Below are 24,440 nucleotides of genomic sequence, written 5' to 3'. Positions count from 1 at the left end.
ATAATGGGGTTCCAGATGCTGTCATGAATCTCCGTTACTCAAACATCGCTTAACCAAAGTCAAAACCAAAAATCGAAAGGCTAAAATATCATCTTGTTGTTGCTGTTCAGTCTCCAGGTCGTGTTCTTTGCGACCCACTGGACCGCAGCTCGTCAACCTGCGGTGTGATATTAGAAATATCATGCCAATCCAAAAGTCAGAGGAAGAGGGCGGTGTATATATAGCGCTTTGCGTGCATGGCACGATCATTTTTCCCTGAATAAGTTCAGGAAACTTTTAATCTTTTGAGGTTGGGACTCTTTTTTCCTTGTTTAGCATCGGCTCCTTGGGCTTTTGATTTCCACGATCTAGTTTATTTTAGAAAAATGAACCTGCTGTGCGCTGGATTGTGGTGTTGCAGATAATGAGACACCTAGAGGTGATTAGCAGTAAATGGCCTGCTACTTTACATATTAGGCCATTTATATACTTTATCTCACCAGAGAGCTCAAACTGGATTGGAAGGCCTCTCCACCTCTTGTCTTTTTCTCTCCCTCTCCTCCCTGTCCCGTTCTCCCTCCCTCTCTCCACACACTCGTGACAAATTGGAACTGAAATTGTACTATCAAACAAAAGCGGAAGTTAGATAGGAGAGGTGGTTTCAAAAGGAAACATTGGAAGTTTGGGAAACGTCCTGGAGGGGACTAACTTGTAACAGAAAATAGATTAGGTTATTAAATTGTGGAAGTTTTTAAAAGCCAAGCAGAAACATTTGAATTTGATGTGATGGGTAGGGCAAGTAATTATTTTTGTAAAGATGTTACCTGATGCATTTGTTGTTCTATGCAGATTAACCTGATAGCAAAGTGCACAAGACTTTAGAAGGGAGAGATGTGTGATAATAATTATGAAGATATTGTATTTTGCACCTCTTTCTCTATTGGAATAATCTCTGATCCAGCTATATTAATAGTTTGTTTTGGAAAATTGACTTTTTCTGCAGTCTTTCTTTGGGCAATGATTTTCAAATCTATGACTCAGATGAAAATATAGAATGCATATTTATGTTAAAAGGGACATATAACATGTGAGGTGTCAGAATCTGGATACAAAAAGATTCTGACTATAGAAGGAAAGTCTGGAATTATGAAAGTCAATAATAGGAAATGCAAATTATGAAATTCAATAGTATGAAATAGGAATAATGGGAAATTCAGTCATAGGAAATACAAATCCTTAAGGTTCAAATAATCAGTTATGTAAAAAGAGCATGGAGAACTCCTGGCTAGTGGACTACAAAGTCATGTAAAAAGTCATGGAGAAGTGGGCTACGTTGAAAAAGTTCTGGGACTTTGAGTCAAACGCCCATACACAGACACACAGACACACACACACACACATTTGTCAGTAAGTGTTATAGTAGCGTTAGATGAGTAGTGACTATTGCCAACTGTATTGATATTCCACCGTAATCAGACCATATCTGGAGTATTATGTTCAGTTTGAGCATTACATTTTAAGAAGACACTGATGAAATAGTTGTAGAGGTAAATGAGCAGAATGATAGTTTCTAAAAGTCATAAATAGAGTGGCTATTCTTAAACTATACTTTCTTTAGATCAGAGAGGACTAAGCAGAGAGATATGATAGATTTCTTCACATTTTTTGAAAGTGGAGTCATGTGACCAAGGAATAATAAATTCTATTTAGTTGCAATGACAAGAAGTAGGACCAGAATGAGTTATAACAAACAGATTTCTGTATAGTATGAGAAAGTTATCTGATTATTAGATTCATACTAAGGTGGACAAAAAGTTGCCTTGAGACAGTGAATTCTGTGAGGTTTCTAATGTTTAGGCAGAGCTGGGAAGTTATTTGTCAATCACCTTTCAGGGTGTTTCGCAGCATGCTGGGCCTACCACCCACTAGGTTCCAGTAGCATCCTCAGTCTAGTGCAGACAACCAAAAGTGTCTCCAAAATTGTGAGAGCAACTGCTCTCGGAGGACACAGGTGCGAATATTTCACTGTTGAAGGACATTGTACGGAGTGGTTTTTTGGTTATTTTATTTTTCAAGTTCTCATCTGGTGATTGGAATTCCTGCCAGTTACAGCTATTCATGGGCTTCCCTGGAGACTCAGATGGTAAAGAATCTACCTGCAGTGCCGGTGACCTGTGTTCAATCCCTGGGTCAGGAAGATCCCCTGGAGAAGGGAATGGCAACCCACTCCAGTATTCTTGCCTGGAAAATTCCATGGTCAGTGGAGCCTGGTGGGCTACAATCCATGGTGTCACAAAGAATGATGATGACATGACTGATGACTTTTACTCACAGCTATTCTATTCTTACTCTGTTTTTTTCTCTCTCATCCTACTTACATCTTAAACCTTATTAATCATCTCACTGTGTGTCATTAAATAGAATGTCAAATCAGAGTACAGTACAGCTTATTATTTATTTACCCTATGTTGCTGTTGTTTGTGTATAGATTCTGCTGATAGTGTTACCTATATATTTTACTTTGAGGATTAATCTTTGGGATCTTATTGAACTCGGCCTCCCAAACTAAAAAAAAACAAACCAAAAAACATAGTTTCTCATCTGTCTGTTCAACCTAAGTCCTCTTTCCCATGAAAAAGAAAACAGTATTAGTTAAATTAGAAAATGACTGTGTTGTTTTAGAATATGTATGTGTGTGTGTATATATATATTTGTTTTTAATATTATCTTACTAGGATGTTTGATAATTTGACAATAGCACTACCATAAATATAGTTCAACCTTAGCTTGTTAATTTTGTCCTTGTATTTGTCAGCTTCCAGGTAGTGAGAACTCCTGATTGTGCCATGTTTCTGATCTTTGTTTTTAATTCCTTCAAACCAACAGGAGACTCCCAAGATGGAAACTTTGTCTTTTCCTAGATATAATGCAGCTGAAATTGTGGTTCATATTCGAAACAAAATCTTAACAGGAGCTGATGGTAAAAACCTCTCTAAGAATGATCTTTCTCCAAATCCCAAGGTAAAATGTGGTTCTTTTTGCATGTGGTTAATATACAGGCTACACTAGGTCTGTAATGTGTGGGGAAAGGCATGTATATCACTATTTGATATAGGCTAGTAATTTTAATCCAGAGAAAATCTCTCAACTAGAGTTATTTTAAAATAACACTGCTTTTATGTGGGGCAGCTTCTGCATTCCTATTAGGAGTTCAAGTCTTTAAGGTGGTTGTTGTCTTCCAAAAAAAGCTTCTAAACCATAGATGTATTACAGTACATTAAACTTTATTATTGGAGTAGTGGTCTGAGGGTATCATTTATTGGTAAAGCTTGAAGGAACTTACTCCAGGTGGTTTCCAATCACAAAAAGTGCTTAGAAACAATCTTCTTGGGAAGCTTACAGATTAATTTTCTTGCATTATGCCCCAACAGGGAATTGACTTGTTTTGACACATAGTGTTTTTTATGTCTTTAGTTGTTAAATGCAGAAATGAACTAGTCGTGTGTTACAGAAAATCCCAGTCTCCTTCCATTTTCCTGTGTTCATCTTGAAGTGATAACATAATAAAACCTGGTTTAATGATGTAGAACTTAAACTTTTTGATCTTGATGACTCTTTAATTCTTTAAAATGGAAGGAATAATCTCAGAATAAACAAACTTGTTTCTCATATGGATGAGAAAAGGTTCTATAGGCCAGCATTTGGAAACTGCTGATTTGGAAGATAAAAGTTAAAAATCCCATACTATCCTATTAAATGTATACCTCCTGGATCATAATAGTCCCTTTAACAGCTAAGGCATATTAACATCTGAGGCATCAAACAAGGTTTCCCGTGTTCTTCTTTGAAAAAAAAAAAAAAGCCCTCATTATTTTTGTCATATGTTTGATGACATGTTTTGAAAGACTAACCTATTCTTCCATTCCCTAAATGTGGATAGACTGCTTGGATTGTGTTTGAATATTCTTGTTATCATTCCGTGTATAAGCCTAAACAACTGATCTTATTGACCAGTACCTATGACTCAGCACATATGAGCAAACTGATGAGTATATAAGGTGTTTTAAAATATGGAGAAATTAAGGATGAGATGTATGGAGAGAGTAACATGGAAACTTACAATATCATATATAAAGCAGATCGCCAGTGGGAATTTGCTGTATGTCTCAGGGAACTCAGACAGGAGCTCTGTGACAACCTAGAGGGGTGGGGTTGGGAGGGAGGCTGAGCAGGGAGGGCACATGGGTGTACCTATGGCTGATTCTTGTTGATGTTTGACAGAAACAACAAAATTCTATAAAGCAATTATCCTTCAATTAAAAAATAAAGTGGCAAAAAAATATCTCAAGGGAAATGGAGTAATGTTGTCACCCTTCTGTTTATCCATTAACTACAATATTGGACAGTAATGGTGATAGTGGTACAACAGAGTATTAAAAGTTATTTTTCTGTTATAGCCTGAAGTCTTGCATATGATCTACATGAGAGCTTTACAGATCGTATATGGAATTCGACTGGAGCATTTTTACATGGTGGGTTTAAGATGAAGCAAAATTATGTTTTTTTGCTGCATTTCTCCTGCTCACATTGATGTTGGTTTACAGGATAGGAAGTTCTTGACTTTATTTTTAGCAAAATCAAAGACTTATTTAAAGTTAATGTCATTTACAAAGGAATCTTAGGTGTAGTAATGATTTATATTGATAGCTTTACTGAGATGAAAACTATTACTGAAGACCTAAATGAAACAAGTTATTGATTCTCTGCAGTTATTAACATATTTTCAGGCTTGTCTTCAGAGACTACAATAAGCAATAGCAAAGTCTTCACAGATACTGTTCTCTTCTCAGGAAGGACTTCCAAATTAGAATAAGAGATATGCACTGAGATTGGAAATAGTTGAAATAAAGTAGTTGAACTTATAGCAAATTATGTATTTCTAGTAGGAAAATTATTTTTCTTAATCTTTTTTTGATGTTATTGTTAAATCATCAGGGCATCAACTGAAGATGTACAAAAATGCAGTATCTGTAGAATCTCAATATATGATGTTTGAAAATCAAAGGGTTTGTCATTTATTTACTATGAAATCTTGTTAAGGTTTAGTTTCTTTGTCTATAAAATAAGGTTAGTACTCTGTCCTACTTTTGTTATAAAAATTAAGGAGGAATATATGTTAAGAATATATTTATATAATAATTTAGCAGAGTACCTGATATTTAGCAAATGCTAATCATTGCCCCTTTATTTTTTCATTCATTTAAAAAGTCTTTATTGAACACTCACTTATGAACTGAGCATTATTAATATTAATGACACGTCTAGTTTTGTGCCAGGATCTGCATTGTTTGTTTAATGATAGCAAGTTAATATATTTTGATTTTAATCTATGATTAAACTTTCTTGAGGCTGAAAATTTTTCTCGTTCTGTCTAATCAATTTGTAATTTGGATTTTGTGATTTATTACGTTTAGATGCCAGTGAACTCTGAAGTCATGTATCCACATATAATGGAAGGCTTCTTACCAGTCAGCAATTTGTTTATTCATTTGTAAGTAAAGAGTCATTATTTTCTTACTCCACCTTTGTATTTACATTACATTTGGCTTTCTTAAAGACATGATTTTCTTTGGAAAGGAATTTCTACCATTTTTCACTCCATTCCCTCCCATAAATATTCAAAATTGTACTTTTCTAGCAAATACAGCTAACTGCCTCCACTTCAGTTCTTTCAGTTGATGTATTAAGATACTGTGAGTCTAAAATTGTTAGAGTTTTGCGTCTTAGAGAGTCCTGGTACCTCCAAGATTGTGTGTTATTAGAATCTATAACTATACCTTGGTATTACATGAATAGTTGTGTAATATACAGAAAAAGTAGATTTCAGTGGTATATGATTATGTATTGTAGTAGACTTCTGACTCAGTCCTTTGACACTGAGAAATATATCCAGAAGTCTTTTTGATAAAAGGATGTTTATCCTCTTTGACTTAGAATGTAATTCAAAAGATCCTTTTCAATATGCTTGCTCCACTTTATCTTCAAGGGACTCATTTCTGCCCATCTGTCGGGTGAATGACTTTGAGATTGCTGATATTCTATATCCAAGTAAGTGAAAATTAAAACAATTTTTAATGTTTGGCCTTAATCTAACATTTTACCTTTCTGTCAATAATGTGAAAAAAGAAAAGACTTAAAGAAACTTGGGTTTAGAAAGTGTGTCTTGATTCTCAAGGATGAATTTTTTAATATCCCATTATTGGAAAATTTTCCTTTGTAAAGTCACAGAAAAGCTGTTTTTTTGATTAGTTTTTCTTAACTCTTTACATTTGAAAACGTTCTGTAAATTTGAGATTATGAATACAAACAATATGCAAGCTGTGATGTTGCATAATGAATTAATCATACCAGTTTTATCAAATATCATAATTACTTTTTACCATGAAGAAAACACCTTTTAACACTGATAATAATGATAGTCATGATACTGTATTAAAATGTAAAGTTCTCCTAATTTTGTGTCCCTTAATTTATTTGATTCAAGTTATTTTATGTTTCAAGGTATTAGGTGTACTATATAAAAATTTATTTTTTATCCCATTTTGGATCTCCTACTTTTTTTGTTGTTTATTGGCATATAAATTATACAAAATTAAAAATTCACTAATTTTAAATGCATAACTGAATAAATCTTAGGAAATGTATATAGTAATATAACCCGTACCACAGTCATGAGCCCTCACAGTTCCCTTATATCCCTTTGCAGTCAGGTTTCTTTGGTCATGCATTTAACCTGCAAGCACTAATCTACTTTTTATCACTATAATATTTTGATTTTTCAGAACCTCATGTAATTGAAATCATAGAGTCTATAGTCTTTTGTGTCTGGCTTCTTTAACTTAGCAGAAGGCTTTTGAGATTTGTCCACGTTATTGTATTTATTAGTATGTTGTCCTTTTATTTTAGAGTAGCAGTCTATCATAAGTATACAGTTTATTTATTCATTGTCCAGTTGGTAAGACATTTGAATTGCTTCCAGTTTTGGCCATTGGGTATAAAGTTGCTGTGAACATTAGGGAACAAATCTTTGTATGCACATATTTTCATTTCTGTGGATAAAGGTTGCTGTTCAGTTGCTCAGTCTTGTCTGACTCTTTGCGACCCCATAGACTGCAGCACACTGGGCTTCCCTGTCCTTCACCATCTCCCAGAGCTTGCTCAGACTCATGTCCATGGAGTCAGTGATGCCATCCAACCATCTTGCCCTCTGTTGTCCCCTTTACTTCCTGCTTTCAATCTTTCCCAGCATTGGGGTCTTTTCTAATGAATCGACTTTTCACATCAGGTGGCCAAAGTATTGGAGCTTCAGTTCAGCATCAGTCCTTCCAATGAATAGTTAGGACTGATCTCCTTTAGGATTGACTGGTTGGATCTCCTTGCAGTCCAGGGGACTCTCAAGAGTCTTCTCCAACACCACTGTTCATAAGCATCAATTCTTCCGTGTTCAGCCTTCTTTATGGTCCATCTCTTACATCCATACATGACTACTGGGAAGACCATAGCTTTGACTATATAGATCATTGTTGGCAAAATGTTTTCTCTAATTTTTTAATATACTGTCTAGGTTGGTCATAGCTTTTCTTCCAAGGAGCAGGTGTCTTTTAATTTTGTGGCTGCAGTCACCATCTGAGTGATTTTGGAGCCCAAGAATATAAAGCCTGTCACTGTTTCCATTCTTTCCCCATCTATTTGCCATGATGCTATGGGATCGAATGCAATGATCTTGGGTTTTTGAATGTTGAGTTTTAAGCCAGCTTTTCACTCTCCTCTTTCACCTTCATCAAGAGACTCTTTAGCTCCTCTTCACTTTCTGCCGTAAGAGTGGTGTCATCTGCATATCTAAGGTTATTGATACTTCTCTTGGTAATCTTCATTCCAGCTGTACTTCAACCAGCTCGGCATTTCACATGATGTACTCTGCATATAAGTTAAATAAGCAGGGCAACAAATACAGTCTTGACATACTCCTTTCACAATTTTGAACTAGTCTGTTGTTTCATGTTCGGTTCTAACTGTTGCTTTTTGACCTGCATACAGGTTTCTCAGGAGGCAGGTAAGGTCTGGTACTCCCATCTCTTTAAGAATTCTCCTCAGTTTGTTGTGATCCACACAGTCAAAGGTTTTCAGGTCAGTTCATTTCAGTCACTCAGTCATGTCTGAGTCTTGACATACTCCTTTCTCTATTTGGAACCAGTCTGTTGTTCCATTTCCGGTTCTAACTATTGCTTCCGGACCTGCATACACATTTGTCAAGAAGCAGTTCAGGTGGTCTGGTATTCCCATCTCTTTAAGAATTTTCCACAGTTTGTAGTGATCCACACAGTCAAATACTTTGTTATAGTCACTAAAGCAGAAATAGATGTCTTTCTGGAACTCTCTTGCTTTTTGGATGATCCAGCGGATGTTGGCATTTGATCTGTGGTTCCTCTGCCTTTTCTAAAACCAGCTTGAACATCTGGAAGTTCACGGTTCATATACTGTTGAAACCTGGCTTGGAGATAATTTTGAGCATTACTTTACTAGCGTGTGAGATGAGTGCAATTGTGCAGTAGTTTGAGCATTTTTTGGCATTGCCTTTCTTTGGGATTAGAATGAAAACTGACCTTTTCCAGTCCTGTGGCCACTGCTGAGTTTTTCAAATTTGCTGGCATATTGAGTGCAGCACTTTCACAGCATCATCATTTAGGACTTGAAATAGCTCAACTGGAATTCCATCACCTCCACTAGCTTTGTTCATAGTGATGCTTCCTAAGGTCCACTTGACTTTGCATTCCAGAATGTCTGGCTCTAGGTGAGTGATCTTTCCATCATGATGATCTGGGTTGTGAAGATCTTTTTTGTGCAGTTCTTATGTGTATTCTTGCCACCTCTTCTTAATATCTTCTGCTTCTCTTAGGTCCATACCATTTCTGTCTTTTATTGAGCCCATCTTTGATGAAATGTTCCCTTGGTATCTCTAATTTTCTTGAAGAGATCTCTAGTCTTTTCCAGTCTATTGTTTTCCTCTATTTCTTTGCATTGATCACTGAGGAAGGCTTACTTATCTCTCCTTGCTCTTCTTTGGAACTCTGCATTCAGATGGGATAAATGCTAAAAATGGAAATGCTGGTTTACATAATAAGCACATGCTTAACCTTTTTAAGAAACTGCCAAATTGTTCTTCTAAGTGGCTGTATCGTAAAGCTCTAGTGAATTTCATTGGCAATATGTGATAGTTTCAGTTTTTCTACATCCTCCTTGTACTTGATACTGTAGGTTTTTAATTGGACATGCTAAATGCTGTCTCTGGGCACAGTAGTGTAGAATCCACCTGCTAATGCAGGAGACACAAGAGATGTGGGTTTGATCCTGGGTCAGGGAAGATCATGTGGAGTAGGAAATGACAACCCACTCCAGTATTCTTGCCTGGAAAATTCCGTGGACAAAGAAGCATGGTGGGCTACAGTACATGGATCACAAAAAGTGGGACATGACTGAGCCCGCGTGCACGCAAAGACTGTCCAGTTATGTTTCATGGTTTCAGTTCACATATCCTTCATGGCTAGATAATAATGAGTAAATTTTCACATGCTTATTTGCTCTCCATATATCTTTGGTGAAGTATCTATTTGAATCCTTTAGCTACTTTTTAAAAATTGAATTGTTTGTCTTATGATTGAGTTGGAAGGTTTCTTCAGATATTTTGGAAACAAGTAGTTTATCAGATATGTGTTATACAAATTTTTCCCTTGGTCTGTTACTTGCTTTTTCAGTTTCATAACCATGTCTTTTCTAAAGCAAAATATATTTGAATTTTGAATATTCTAATAAATTGAATATTCTAATTGGTATTTGAATTGATTTTTCTTTTGTCATTCATAAAACTATTTTTTGCATTCTGTCAGAAAATCTTGGCCTCAAGTATTCATTTGGCTAAATTTTACTCCTTTATTTTGCTGTAAGCATATTATAGTTTCAGCCTTTATTATTTAATGCGTAAATTTTTGTATATTATGTGAGGCTAAGGGCAAGGTTCACTTTTTTTCCTTTATGCATATGATTATCAAAGTATTCTAGCACCACTCATTATCCTTTTGCCATTGAACTACCCTGGCACATTTGTCAAAAGTGTACATTCTGCACATCTATTAGGACGGCAGAAATCTAAAACACTGACCATACCAAATGTTGATGAGGAAGGATATGGAGCAGCAGGAACTTTGATTTCTCGCTTGTGGGAATGCAAAATAGCAAAGCAGCCTTGGGAGACAGTTGTCAGTTTCTCACAAAGCTAAGTGTATCCCTACTGTGTGACCCAGTAGTCATGTGCCTTAGTATTTATCCAAACGTCTAGAAAGCTCATGTCCACACAAAAACCTGCTGACATCTTTTTGCAGCTTTATTCATAATTGTCAAAACCTAGAAGCAAGCAAGACATCCTTCAGTAGGTGAATGAATAAACTAGTACATCAAGCCAGGGGAATATTACTTAGTGCTATGAAGAAATGAGTTATGAAGCAATAAAAAGACATCAGGAATCTTAGATGCATATCGCTAAATGTAAGAAGTCAGTCTGCAAATGCTGTTTCCAGGACTATTACAATTATGACAATCTGAAAGAGGCAAAAACTATGAAGATAGTAAAAAGATCATTGTTTGCCAGGGACTGTGGGGGGAGAAAGAATGGATAACCAGGGCAGAGAGGATTTTTTACAGCAGTGAAACTATCCTGTATAATACTGTAGTTATACAGTGTTATATTTGTGTCATTATACCTTTGTCAAAATCTGTAGAATGTACGGATTTCTACGTACATTCCAAGAGTGAATTCTAATGTGAACTATGGACTTTGACTAATAATGACATGTCAGTGTAGGTTCATCTTTTGTCACAAATGTACCACTCAGGTGGGGGATGTTGATAGTGGAGTAGTCTGTATCAGGACATAGAATACATGGAAACTCTACTTTCTGCTTAATTTTTCTGTGAACCTAAAGTGCTCTAAAAATTCTGCATTAAAAAGTCAGTTAATATATATATTTCTGGCTTCAGTCTTTGCTCCATAGATCTATGTCTGTCTTTGCACCAACCATACTACCTTGATTACTTTAGCCTTTATAGTAAGTCTTGAAATCAGGCCGTGTTTAAGTTCTCCAACTTTGTTCTCTATTTCATAATTGTTTTAGTTGTTCTGGTCTTTTGTATTTTCATATAAATTTTAGAATTAGCCTGTCACTTTTGTGCCCCTCTACTCTCCATAATCTCCTGGAATTTTGACTGAGATTACTTTGAATATATAGTTCATTTGGTGGATAATTGAGACAACTTGATAATATTAGGTCTTGTGATCCAAGTGTTTATACCTCTATTTATTTAGGTTGTCTTTAATTTTTTATGACTGTGTTTTATAATTTTCAGAGTACAGGTCATATACATTTTGTTAAATTTATCTGTAACTGATATTGCATATTTCTTTCAGTTTAAATTTTGAATTGATTGGACATTACTAGTGTAGAGAGACAATTGTTTTTTATATAGTGACCTTATTTTTAATAGATTTTTAGAATAGATTCCTTAGGGTTTTCTACACTGGCAGTCCTGTTGTTTGAGAACAAAGATGGTTTTACATCTTTCCAGTCTAGATGTATTTTACTTATTTTTCTTTCCTTCTGCAGTGGCTAGGACTTCTAGCATAATGTTGAATAAAATGTTGAGAGTATGCATCATTGTGTTATTCCTATTCTTCAGGGGAAAGCATTTAGGCTTTTATCAGGAAGTATGTTAGTTATAGGATTTTCTTAAATGGCGTTTATCATGGTAAGCAACTTCTCTTTGTATTTTGTATCATGAGTGGGTGTTCACTTTTGTTAAATTTCTTCTCTGCATCTGGTGAGAAAATCATGTGCTTTCTCTTCTTCAGAATAGTGGATTACATTGTTTGATTTTTGAATGTTAAGTCCACTTTGTATTCAGGATGAATCCCATTTGGTTATGATAGTTTTTTTTTTTTAACATATTGCTGAATTTGATTTGCTAATATTTTGTTGTGTTTTTGTTATCATGTTCATGAGAGCTATTGGTCTGTATTTTTTTGTTTTGTAATGCTACTGCAGTGACAAATTTGGATATCAAGATATTGCTGGCCTTTCAGGATGAGTTTAGAGAGATTCCCTTTTTCATTTTCAGAAATTGTTAATGTAAAACTTGTATTATTTCTTTATTAAATGTTCGATAGAATTCACCAGTGAATCCATCTGGGATTGGAGTTTTCTCTGTGAGAAGGTGTGAATTATTAATTAATTTATTTTTTTCAGTAAATAAAGGATTATGCTGGTTATTTCCAGAGCTACTAAGTGAGCTTTTGTAGGTTACCTTTTCAGAGAGTTTATCTATTTACTTAAAATGGGCAGATTTATTAACATAAAGTTGCTCATATTTTTCCTGTATCATTGAGGTCAGTAGTGATGTCCCCTCTCTCATTTTGACATTAGTTATTTGTTTCTTCATTCATTTACTTCTCCCTGATCAATCTGGCTAGAGGTTTATCAATTTTGCTGATCTTTTGAAAAAACCAGCTTTTTGTCTCACTAGTTTTTAGGTATTTTATTTCTGTTTTTTGTCTAATTGGCTTTTGTTCTCATTGTTATTCTTTCTTTTTTCATGCTTACTTTGGGTTTGCTTTTCTTTTTTTTTCCTCCTAGTCTTTTAAAGATAGAAGCTGAGGCCATCAATTGAGACCTTTCTTCTTTCCTAACATAGATGTTTGGTGCTATAAATTTCCCTCTAGCCTTGATTTAGTTGTATCCCATGGCTTTATTATAGATGTTTGTGTGGTAGTTTCAATTTCTCTACATCCTGCCTGTACTTGACACACACACACATGCATTTGTGATTATAAATTTAAGTTTTATCTTCAACAGAGTAGTCCTGTGACTCTTTGGCTTCGGGATTTGAGGCCACATCCCTTCTGAGATATCTTTTGTTTTTGGAAGTTATTTCAGGATTATCATAGGTCAAAGACCGCTTTTTATCTAAATGCCTAATTTTGATAGTTCTTAGATCAAATATATAGTTTAAAATAAAAATCCTTATGGCAATGAGTCCAAGATTTAGAGTTCTCAGAGGAGATTATTTCCTCACAGAGACGATGCAGAAACACTACTAACTTTGTCATTTCCCTGCATTTTATCCCCTTAATCTACCATCTCACTAAGGATATAAACTTTCTAGAGTCCCACATCTTGTAGGGACCTCAGCTCCAATTCCCTGTGTCATGTGAGTCCAAGGTGTGATCAGCTGTTTCTTCATGAAAGTTAATAATCCAAACTAATTGCTTACTGAGCCTGGAGTTATTCTCTCTTGATTCTCCTCATGTCTGGCAGTTTTTAATAAGACTTTCTCTTTATATTAGTTTTCCTTTGAAGCTTTTATTTTTGTCCCCTTCCTTAGATATGTTTATAGTTCCTTGGATATGTTTATGTGTGTGTGTGAGTCACTCCGTCGTGTCCAACTCTCTGTGACCCCATGGACTGTAGCCCTCCAGGCTCATCTGTCCATGGGTTCTCCAGGCAAGAATAGTGGAATGGGTTGCTATTTCCTCCTCCAGGGGATCTTCCTGACCCATGGATTGAACCCACGTCTCCTGCATTGCAGGCAGATTCTTTACCATCTGAGCCACCAGGGAAGCCTGGTTATGTTTCAAGTTTCTGTCAAATTTGGAAAACATTTAGCTATTCTATAAAAGTTTTTTCTACCGTTCCTTTTTGTAGGACTCACATTTATTATGCTGCTTGATATTGTCCTTAAGTTCCTAAATATTCTATTTGTTTTTTTCTCTCTGACTTTTATTTTAGATAGCTTTTATTGCTGTTTTCAGTTTCATTAATCCTTTCACCTGTAGATATAATCTGCTGTTGATCCTATCTAGTGTATTTTTCATTTCAGATATTTTATTTTTCAGCTGTAAAAGTTTGATTTGGGTCTCTCCTTTCTGTCCTTATAATGCTATAGCTTTTCTGAACCTTCCTGAACCAACAGAATGTATTTATAGACTATATTCATGAAGGCTGAGTCAAGAAGATAGAGTTTTTATATATTCTAGCTTCCTTGGCCTCTTTAAACTCTAAAAATCCTAATTTTTTTGTTCTCTCCAAACTCTAAATTCTGTCTTCATGTCTCAGCAAAACTCAAGAGTTGTGGTCTCCCCCAGGATACAGCCTGAAAATTCACTCAAGTGGTAGGCTAGTGCGTTAGTAGGGTTCACCTCATTTACCTCTCTTAGAAATTGCTATCATAGATTACTTATAGTTCAGTGTCTACAACTTGTTATTTTATATTTTTTATCTGGTTTTCTGGTTGTTTAGGATGGGATGGTATATCTGGTCTCTGTTCTCTCATGGCCAAAATTGCTTTTTTTTTTTTTTTAAGGTAATTGTGATCATTAAGTTAGTGCACATATTCTATACTTTGGTTAATTAGCATACAAATATTTTTGTTCTGTATACTATAAGCAGAATATATGGGGGAAGAAGATAAATTTTCACTTTTACTGTTTCAAAGATTTATTTAAGAAGGCTTGCTTTCTATTTTTAGAGGCAAAACGGACAACTCGGTTTTTAAGCGGCATTATCAACTTTATTCACTTCCGAGAAGCATGCCGTGAGACATATATGGAATTTCTTTGGCAATATGTAAGATTCAAATGTATTTTGGGGGTCATATACCAGATCAGTAACATCATTTATGCACCAATAATATGTCTTGAAGTGGTTGTCACGATAACTAATTTTTAATGGCCATTAGAATCAAATTTACATATTTATATGAAATTTCAAATTTAGTAAGGTTATCTCAGAATGAGATTTTCTTTTCTCTTTGGTATCATTAGGGAGAGGCTGGGTTTTTTATTCTAATTTTGTACCAGAGACTCCTTTTCCTTTATTAGAAAATGGAGGGGGAAGACAATAGTGATAATCAAATTCTTTTTCTTTAGAGTTTAATAGATAGTGTAATGTTCTTTAAATAATTGAGAAATTTGAAGTTTATATTTGCTTTCTAAATAATGGCCTAATTAGGTGTTCATCTGCTTGCTCAGCATTGCATTATAAGAATCAAGTAAATCACTTTAAATTCCTTTTACCAACAATTTAGAGAATTTAGAAAGATTTTGGGTCATCTGTGTGATTTGTTCCCATCTGCCCTCAGTTTGGGGTACTATACTTTTAGAAAAGCACTTGGGTAACACGAGAGAATTAGTACTTGAACAACTGAGCTACACAGATAAATATTTCCTTGTACAAATCATGATCAGTCTATACCACTTAAACATCAAATACTCTCCAAAGCATACAGATGTGTGTGCCAATACATACTAACACACAATTTTGCTTGGCTAATTTCTCATTTTTTTAAAGATATGGCTCAGACTTCTATCATTTCTATGAACCCTCTGTGATACTTCTTCTCAGACATTACCCAGGTTGAGTTGAATGTCATTATATTCAGCCTTATGACAAGTTGTATAGTTTTATATTTATTTTTCTGACTCGTTAAAGAGACTGAACTATCTAAGTCCAGGAACTACAAGTTAGTCTTCTTGGGAGTTATTCCTGGTACCTAGCACCATGATTAATTGTGTTAAGAACTCAGCATTTGTATGTTGAATAAGTAAAGAAATTCCTAACTCATTTGTCATAGGTGCCTAATTCTTTCTTAAATTTCTTAATTCTCATGGTGAAAGTTGTAGAGTGTGCAAGTACTGGATATTTTTTAAACACATCACTGATTGATGTTGAAAAATGCTAATATTAAATTGTTAAAATTGCTTTAATAGAAATCTTCTGTGGACAAAATGCAGCAGTTAAATACTGCACACCAGGAGGCATTAATGAAATTGGAGAGACTTGAGTAAGTAGGAAATTTACAAATAAAATAAATTCAATTTCAAAATGCAAAATGAAGGTAAAGAGTATTTTACAATCTACAGTCTACTTCATCTCTTTTATCTTCCTTACTAAATAGAGTGTTTAAGTTGACCTTTTTTCAAGAAGAAAAGCTAGCTTTTGCTTCTTTTAACTCTTAATATACACATAGTGTATTCTTTTCTTTTTTTGTTGTTAGCACATTAGCCAGACATGTTTAGAGCCATTAACTTATGCTCCTAAATTATATCTAGTGGTATTTATCTTATGTAGTAAGCAGTAACTGACAGGACTGTCTTTCTCCTTCGGATCAGTTAATTCTTTAAAATTTTTATTCCTTCACCTGAGGTTTATTGTTTGATTTGTTTTGTTTTGACTTAAAGGTCAGATAAGAGAAGAAATCACTCAAGGGTTATAATTTCTTGGCTTTATATGTATTGATTTTGAACAAAAGGATTTTTTTATCCCTTCTAATATGTTGATGTTTTGGGTTTTTCTGTTTCAGTTAAAAACTTTGTTTTTAGCCTGCTCTGGCATAAATTGCCTTTAGAGACAACAGTAAACTGAAAAGACTGGGAGTAGGAGTCAGATAATAAAATTTAAGATGGCAAGTTTGTACAGTGTTCGAATATCAACAGCCTCAAATATGCAGATAATACCACTATAATGGCAGAAAGTGAAGAAGAACTAAAGAGCCTGTTGACAAGGGTGAAAGGGGAGAGTGAAAAAGCTGGCTTAAAACTCAACATTCAAAGCAGATCATGGCATCTGACCCCATCACTTCATTTCACATAGAAGGGGAAAAGTGGAAGCAATGACAGACTTTATTTTCTTGGGCTCCAAAATCACTGTGGATGTTGACTGCAGCCATGAAATTAAAAGATGTTTGTTTCTTAGAAGGAAAACTGTGACAAACTAGACAGAGTATTAAAAAGCAGAGACATCACTTTGCCGAGAAATGTTCATAAAGTCAAAGCTATGTTTTTTTCCAGTAGTCATGTATGAATGTGAGAGTTGAGCCATAAAGAAGGCTGAGCACCGAAGAAGTGATGCTTTCAAATTATCGTGCTAGAGAAGACTTTTGAGAGTTCTTTGGACTGCAAAGAGATCAAATGAGTCAATCCTAAAGGAAATCAACCCCAAATATTCATTGGAATGACTGAAGCTGAAGTTCCAACACTTTGGTCATATGATGCAAAGAGTCAACTCATTGGAAGACTCTGATGCTGGGAAAGATTGAAGGCAAAAGAAGAAGGGGATGGTAGAGAATGAGATGGTTAGCATCACGGACTCAATGGATGTGAATTTGAGCAAACTCAGAGACAGTAGAGAACAGAGGAGCCTGGCTTTCTATAGTCCACGGGGTCTCAAAGCTTTGGACACGACTTAATGACTGAACAACAACAAAATTTATGATAAACCAAGTCAAAAGAGAAATGGCAAACTAGAAGTGAAATTTGCAACATTTGCAGCAAAGTGTTTCAATCTCTAATGATGCCCATGTAGTATTCCTAAAATACAAAGAACTACAAACTAGTGGGAAAAAATAATTTTAAAAATGGGCAAGGAATTTACAGAGGATTAAGTGCAAATACCATTAAAAATACGTAAAAATCATTAAACTCAATAGCAGTCAAGGAAATGAAAATTAAAGTAACAATTGTATACCACATATCAAAAACTAAAGTTGATAGCATTCATATGGAAGAGACTAGAACATGTGAAAGTGCTCTTAGGAAGGATTTGTGGAGCAAAACAAATGGGTGATACAGTAGAGAGGTGTGAGGTGGTGAGAGCCCGTGAAAGATGGGATCAGCACTAAAATGAATGGAGTGAGGGTAGATGTGTGTGCAGATGAGACCATGCATAGATTGGTGGCAGGGATTTAAAGAGCTCATCTGACTTTTATTTTTACTGGGTAGTAGAGTCCAGGTCATGGATTTTAAATTATTGTCATGTGGAAGGATGAGAATTCAGAAACATGAAAGCAGATAGTTTTTTTCATTTAAGTTGTTGAAGAGCAGAGACCTTTTTTGGACTTTCAAGGTTAAGAACTTAATACATCTTATTTTAACTTATTTTGCTGTGTTCAGTTCTGTCCCAGTTGAAGAGCAGGCAGAGTTCAAGCAGCTTTCAGATGATATTCAGGAGCTGCAGCAATCGCTGAATCAAGAGTTTCGTCAAAAAACGGTATCTAAGCAGGGCACCCAAGGCCGGTGCCCGGGCATCCAACTTGGAGGGATGGGGTGGAGAGGGAAATGAGAGGAGGGAAATGTTCAGGATGGAGGGGTACATGTATACCTGTGGCCGATTCATACTGGTGTATGGCAAAAACCATCACAACACATTGTTAAGTAATTGTCTTCCAATTAAATAAATAATAATATATATATTTTTATATATTTACATATATAAAAATAAAATAAGTAAATAAAAACGGTGTCTATTGTTAGACACCTTAGATCTTTTTCAAAAGTTTTTTGTATATGTGATGTGGAGGGGCTAACACCACATTACTTTCAGTTACTAAACAAATAGGATATATTGCTGCGTCCATTTGTTCACATTATAATGAATATATATTTCTGTTGTCCAGGTCAGCAGAATTTTAATAACTGATTATTGATGGTATCAAAGGTATATGTGATGTTGTTGACTAGAATTAAGATTTTTTTCTATATCTAATCCTGATGTTTCTAAATTGTGCACTGAGGCACCCTGGGTGCTACAGCAAGCCCGCGAGGTTGCTTCAGGATATTTTAAATTTTAAAGGAAAACAACATTCAGCATCTGTCATACACTGCTTGAGTATCCAGCTCAAGGTAGTTCACAGTTTCAACATGAATTCATGTTACCTTCCTTTCATATCTTTTGAACCTGGGGTTTTGGCTTTTGGCATAATAAAAAGCCAAGTGCTGTGTGAATATTATCATGCAACAGGAAATGAAAATTGCCAGTGACTCATGATTCTAAGATGTGTACAGTACTTAGTTTTTACAATATACCCATACCCATCCAATTTGGAAGTAGTTGTAGCTGTTTAAGAATAACATAAAAATAGTATTTTTCTTTCAATTTGCATGTATTACTTTTTCAAAGGGCTGCTAAGTTGTTAGGGCATGAATACTCAGTTATTTGAATTTAATGACCCAATAAAGGATCTGTTAGGGGTTTATTTTGGCCTTAGGGTCATAATGAACAGAGAAAGTTTGAGAATATCTGGTCTAATCTGTTTAATTCCTCTACTTTCTGACTTCTATTTTGTGAAAAAGCATTGACTAAATTTAAATCTGTTTGAATCGCTGTAAAATAGTTGTTTATTTTTTTTCCCTAGATAGTGCTGCAAGAGGGAAATTCACAAAAGAAGTCAGATATTTCAGAGAAAACCAAGCGTTTGGTAAGCATCTTTTCATTTAACTAGCATTTAAGGTTTGAATCTTGTGTGTAGGAGTATTTTAACTGTGCGTTATTATTAAATGTTTCTTTCTTTCTTCCCTTTAAGTGAAGCTAATTTAACTTTTTCCAATAGAATAGATGGCTATTGTTGTAAAAAATACAGAAACACAGAAATGTATGACAAAAGTGAAAATCACCTACAAATTCACCACACAATCAGATACATGTCACAGATTACATTTCTCTAAGCAAATATACATATATATGTGTAATTTTACATAAATGATATTATACTCTATGTGACTCAAACCTGCTTTTTTTCGCTTTATAGTATAAATAGTTGTCATGTCTATATAGATCTCCATTATTTTGATAACTGCACCTTAATGTCGATCCTGTGTCCTATTGATAGACATTCACATTGCTTCTAAATTTTTTGCCATTGAACAATAGCATATGTGTGCTACACACCTATACATGTACATCTATATTTGCCCACCAGGCTGCTTTTTTTCTTAGTAGATTCCTAAATGTAGGGTTTTGGGGCTAAAGAGAATTACACTTAAATTTGGCCCATATTGCCAAACTGACTTCTAAAAAGATATTAGTATAGAATATGAGAGTATTCCTTTCTCTGCATTGTTGTCAAAATTGGATATTTTTATGGTTTTTTTTTTCCTTTTTAATCTGTGTCATTCTTATAGAGGAATAAATGTCTCATCTTCATTTTGATTTTTTTTGATTTTCAGTGATTTAGACCACCTTATTCAGAGGTTTGTTATTATTTCTTACTTTGTGAATTACCTGTTTATGTTCCTTTTTAATTTCATTTTTTTTTAAACCTCCGTGAGTTAGGAGTTTTAACTCTATTTGTCTTTCAAATTCATCATTTTTTTCCTATTAGAAGGTTCATGTTTTTATGTAGTAAAATTGATAGAGATAGCCTTCTACATTTGGGTTTAATTCTATGTATAGAAAGGCCTATCTCATTCCTCATTTTTTCCCATATTTTCCCATTGTACTTTTATGATTTCCCTATTATTTTGATACTTATATTTTATAACTATCTGAAATTTACCTTAGTATAATATATTCCTTACTTTTTTATCACTCTTTTTATTGCCAGATGTTTTTATCAGAGTAGTATTGACTATGGTTCAATTTTATTCATTTCTCTGTCCCATTTAAATCTATATTAAAATAAAATCATTTTGTAGTTATATATAATATCAGATTTTAGAGTTTTTGTGAAGGGACTAAAAGTGATAAAGAGTCAGTGCTAATGTAAGGAAAATGATGTTTAATTTCATAGGGTATTAAAAGAGTAGATAATGTGGTGGTATGCTAAATTCTAATAATAAAATAACAAATATATTGTTTCAAACATTCAGTTTTGGCTTCTGAGTTAGTTGATGAAAAAGTGAGAACTTTTTAAAAAATTTTAATTAAAAATAATTTAGACAAATTATACAAGTGATATAGTAATACATTCCTGTTGTAAATATATATATATATATATATATATTTAGAGAGAGAGAGAGAGACATGAAAGACCCTCTTCTCTCAGCCAACCTTCCCTAGAGGTTATACCTTACCAGTCCTTTTTCTATGCTATTACATGCACATGTATAGATGCATATACTTATTTGTTGCTGTTTTGTTCTATTTGCATAGGACTGAATTTGTCTTATGTAAGAGAGTTCTCAGAGACCCTTCATTCAGTTCCCCTGATAGTCTGAGATTCAGGAGAAGAAAATTTGTTTTAGTTCAGTAACCATATACTGAGTACCTTCTCAGTGCTATCACTTTCTTTGGGTTGTGGGAAAGCAAAAATAACTTTACAACCCCAGGTTGCTCAGTTAATTCAGAAACACATATTAAATACATAATTATAATTATCATGTACATGATTATACTGTTTATAGAAAAAATACAGAGTAGGTAGGAAGAGGATTTTCAAAGGTTAATGGAAATTCATTTGCAGTACAGGAATCGGATGGTAGTATTCCGAGATCAGAAAGAGATCACTTGTAATTGTCCAGACATAAGGCAGACTAGAATTACCGGACTGTAGGGTGTAGCAGGAAGCTGGTGGAAGATGACACCGGGGAGGAGAGTAGGAGCTCCATAATGTACAAGGGAGCCTGACCTTTGGCCTGCAGACAAATGTGAGCGGTCAAGCAGGAAAGTGATACGGCCAGAAGTTAGTATGTTGTTCTGACTACAACAAAATCAGATCCAATTTCTTTTTTCTTTTTCATTATTATAGTGGCAAATCACTAGTTTTATTATTATATCTAATATATTTAAATGTTTTTTCAACAGAATGAACTAAAATTGTCAGTGGTTTCTTTGAAAGAAATACAAGAGAATTTGAAAACAAAAATTGTGGATTCTCCAGAGAAAGTTAAGAATTATAAAGAAAAAATGAAAGATACAGTCCAGAAGCTTAAAAATTCCAGAGTGAGTTTTCTTTTTATTTTAATGCTTTTCTGTCCCTCTTTTATTTTTTAGTAACTCTTGTTTAATCATGTGTTAATTTTCTAATTTCCAAATTATCTATACATCTCTCCCTCTTAGACTTTTGGCCTTTGTCTCTAATTTTTAGCTCTTCTCTAAAGTGGATATAAGAAAAGAAGTATAATTTCAAGACATTTTTTTAATTATGCAACAAATTTTTTTTGCCCTGGGTGATCAAAAACAGAAGTGATTTGTCCTCATAAGACTTAGGTCACTATATCTTAAGGAAGAATGGTGTTAATTTTATAATCAGTTATATAATTTTAAATTATATAGTATGAAAAAATATAGGATATGCATGTATGGAGGCAGGAAGTATTTGGGAATTCTGTACCTTCTGCTTAATTTTGCAGTGTACCTAAAACTGCTCTAAAAACGGTGTTGTTTTTTTTTTTTTAAGCACCAAAAAGAGAAATAAATAAAAAACAGCATGTGATGTGAAGTTGCTCAGTCATGTCCGACTCTTTGCGACCCCATGGACTGTAGCCTACCACGCTCCTCGGTCCATGGGATTTTCCAGGCAAGAGTACTGGAGTGGCTTGCCGTTTCCTTCTCCAGAGGATCTTCCTAACCCAGGGATCGAACCTGGGTCTCCTGCATTGTAGGCAGATGCTTTACCATCTGAGCCACCAGGGAAGTTAAATAGCATAGGGTGCTTCAAAAAAGCATAATGAGAGTACTCTAGTTTAGTATTGTGAAAGTTAGAGGTAAAGATGGGAAGGAAGTAAAAATTTATGCTTACATCTGAAGGATGAACAGAGGTTATCTTAGTAATTATATGCTTTGAAGAGCATTCAAGACAAAGGGAACAGCATGTGCCAATTGTATGAGATAAGTAGTAGGGAGGAAGTTATATTCAAGGAAGAAAGTATGATGTATAAGAAGGAGAATGGTATGAGATGATGATGGAAAAATAGGCAACAGGCAGGTTTTTCAGGATGCTGGATTTTACCATTAGAGCAGGAGTGCACCATTGGCTAATTTATGAGTGGGGGATGTTGGAACATGGTATGATTTATGTTTAAAGAAATTATGAATTAACAGTGGGAGATAGATTTAGGAGGGGATAGAAGTAGAAGTGGGTAGACAATTTAGCATCCTTTATGAGGAAAGGTTTTTTGTTTTTTTGTTTTAGCTCCTGTGGTTTTATTTTATTTTCATCCTTTCTGTGTTAGAGATACACACTGGAGTATTATAGGTGATTTGTTTTTTGTTTTTTCCTTTTTATTTATTTATTTATTTTCCATTTGTTTTTATTAGTTGGAGGCTAATTACTTTACAGTATTATAGTGGTTTTTGCCATACATTTACATGAATCAGCCATGGATTTACATGTATTCCCCATCCTGATCCCCCGTCCCGCCTCCCTCTCCATCCCATCCCTCTGGGTCTTCCCAGTGCACCAGTCCTGAGCACTTGTCTCATGCATCCAACCTGGGCTGGTGATCTGTTTCACCCTTGATAGTGTACTTGTTTCATTGCTATTCTCTCAGAACATCCCACCCTCACCTTCTCCCACAGAGTCTAAAAATCTGTTCTGTACATCTGTGTCTCTTTTTCTGTTTTGCATATAGGGTTATCATTACCATCTTTTAAATTCCATATATATGCGTTAGTATACTGTATTGGTGTTTATCTTTCTGGCTTACTTCACTCTGTATAATGGGCTCCAGTTTCATCCATCTCATTAGAACTGATTCAAATGAATTCTTTTTAATGGCTGAGTAATATTCCATGGTGTATATGTACCACAGCTTTCTTATCCATTCATCTGCTGATGGGCATCTAGGTTGCTTCCATGTCCTGGCTATTATAAACAGTGCTGCAATGAACATTGGGGTGCACGTGTCTCTTTCAGATCTGGTTTCCTCGGTGTGTATGCCCAGAAGTGGGATTGCTGGGTCATATGGCAGTTCTATTTCCAGTTTTTTAAGAAATCTCCACACTGTTCTCCATAGTGGCTGTACTAGCTTTCATTCCCACCAACAGCGTAAGAGGGTTCCCTTTTCTCCACACCCTCTCCAGCATTTATTGCTTGTAGACTTTTGGATGAGGAAAGGTTTTAAAACTATTAATTGAAAAAGAGTTTCTGAATTTGTTATTTAAGTCATTTCTGGTAATTGAGAATTATCACATGAGAATAGACAAAGATTAATAGAACAGTAGTGAGAGCCCAGAAGTAGATCTGAGTGTTTGAGGTCTATTTATTGAATAAGCAATTTTGGTTCCATTGGCTGTTCATCTAGAAGAAAAGTAAGTTGGGTCTATACCTTCTACCATTTACAAAGCTAAATTCTAATTGGATTGAAAATTTAACAGTTTTAGGTGAACATTGATATTATCTTGGATAGAATTTTAAAATTAAGATTGAAAACCCAAAAGCTGCAGAAAAAAGTAGACCTGTGAAACATATATATAATGCATATGATAGGTAAAGGGATTATATCCATGATGTGCAAAGACACAAAAGAGTATTTACGAATTAATAGGAAAAAGACAGCTTAATGGAAAAATGAGCAGTGCTATGATTAAGCATTTCACTAAAGACAAAATCCAACTGGTTAATAAAGTGGGAAGAAGGGGTAG

At 34.7% G+C, this 24,440-nt stretch overlaps 1 protein-coding gene and 1 non-coding gene across 4 annotated transcripts in view; one reads left to right on the top strand and one right to left on the bottom strand.

Annotated features, from left to right (window-relative positions):
• Window positions 1-24,440, top strand: part of NUF2 (NUF2 component of NDC80 kinetochore complex) — a 37,195-nt gene that overhangs the window by 468 nt on the left and 12,287 nt on the right. For all 3 annotated transcript variants that reach the window (XM_043877759.1, XM_043877760.1, XM_043877761.1), the window contains exons 2-10: window positions 2,866-3,000; window positions 4,437-4,511; window positions 5,454-5,530; window positions 6,026-6,087; window positions 14,611-14,708; window positions 15,851-15,924; window positions 18,032-18,128; window positions 19,273-19,335; window positions 21,660-21,797. In XM_043877759.1, coding sequence (XP_043733694.1) covers window positions 2,878-3,000; window positions 4,437-4,511; window positions 5,454-5,530; window positions 6,026-6,087; window positions 14,611-14,708; window positions 15,851-15,924; window positions 18,032-18,128; window positions 19,273-19,335; window positions 21,660-21,797 — 807 coding nt within the window. In that variant the 5' untranslated portion in view covers window positions 2,866-2,877. The remainder of the gene's footprint in view (window positions 1-2,865; window positions 3,001-4,436; window positions 4,512-5,453; window positions 5,531-6,025; window positions 6,088-14,610; window positions 14,709-15,850; window positions 15,925-18,031; window positions 18,129-19,272; window positions 19,336-21,659; window positions 21,798-24,440) is intronic.
• Window positions 22,418-22,490, bottom strand: TRNAC-ACA. Its single transcript has one exon. It is a non-coding gene; the product is annotated as a tRNA-Cys (tRNA).

Source organism: Cervus elaphus, chromosome 20 (assembly GCF_910594005.1).
Source record: "Cervus elaphus chromosome 20, mCerEla1.1, whole genome shotgun sequence".
In the NCBI taxonomy this organism is placed as follows: domain Eukaryota; kingdom Metazoa; phylum Chordata; class Mammalia; order Artiodactyla; family Cervidae; genus Cervus; species Cervus elaphus.
This window is presented reverse-complemented; position numbering and strand designations above follow the sequence as displayed.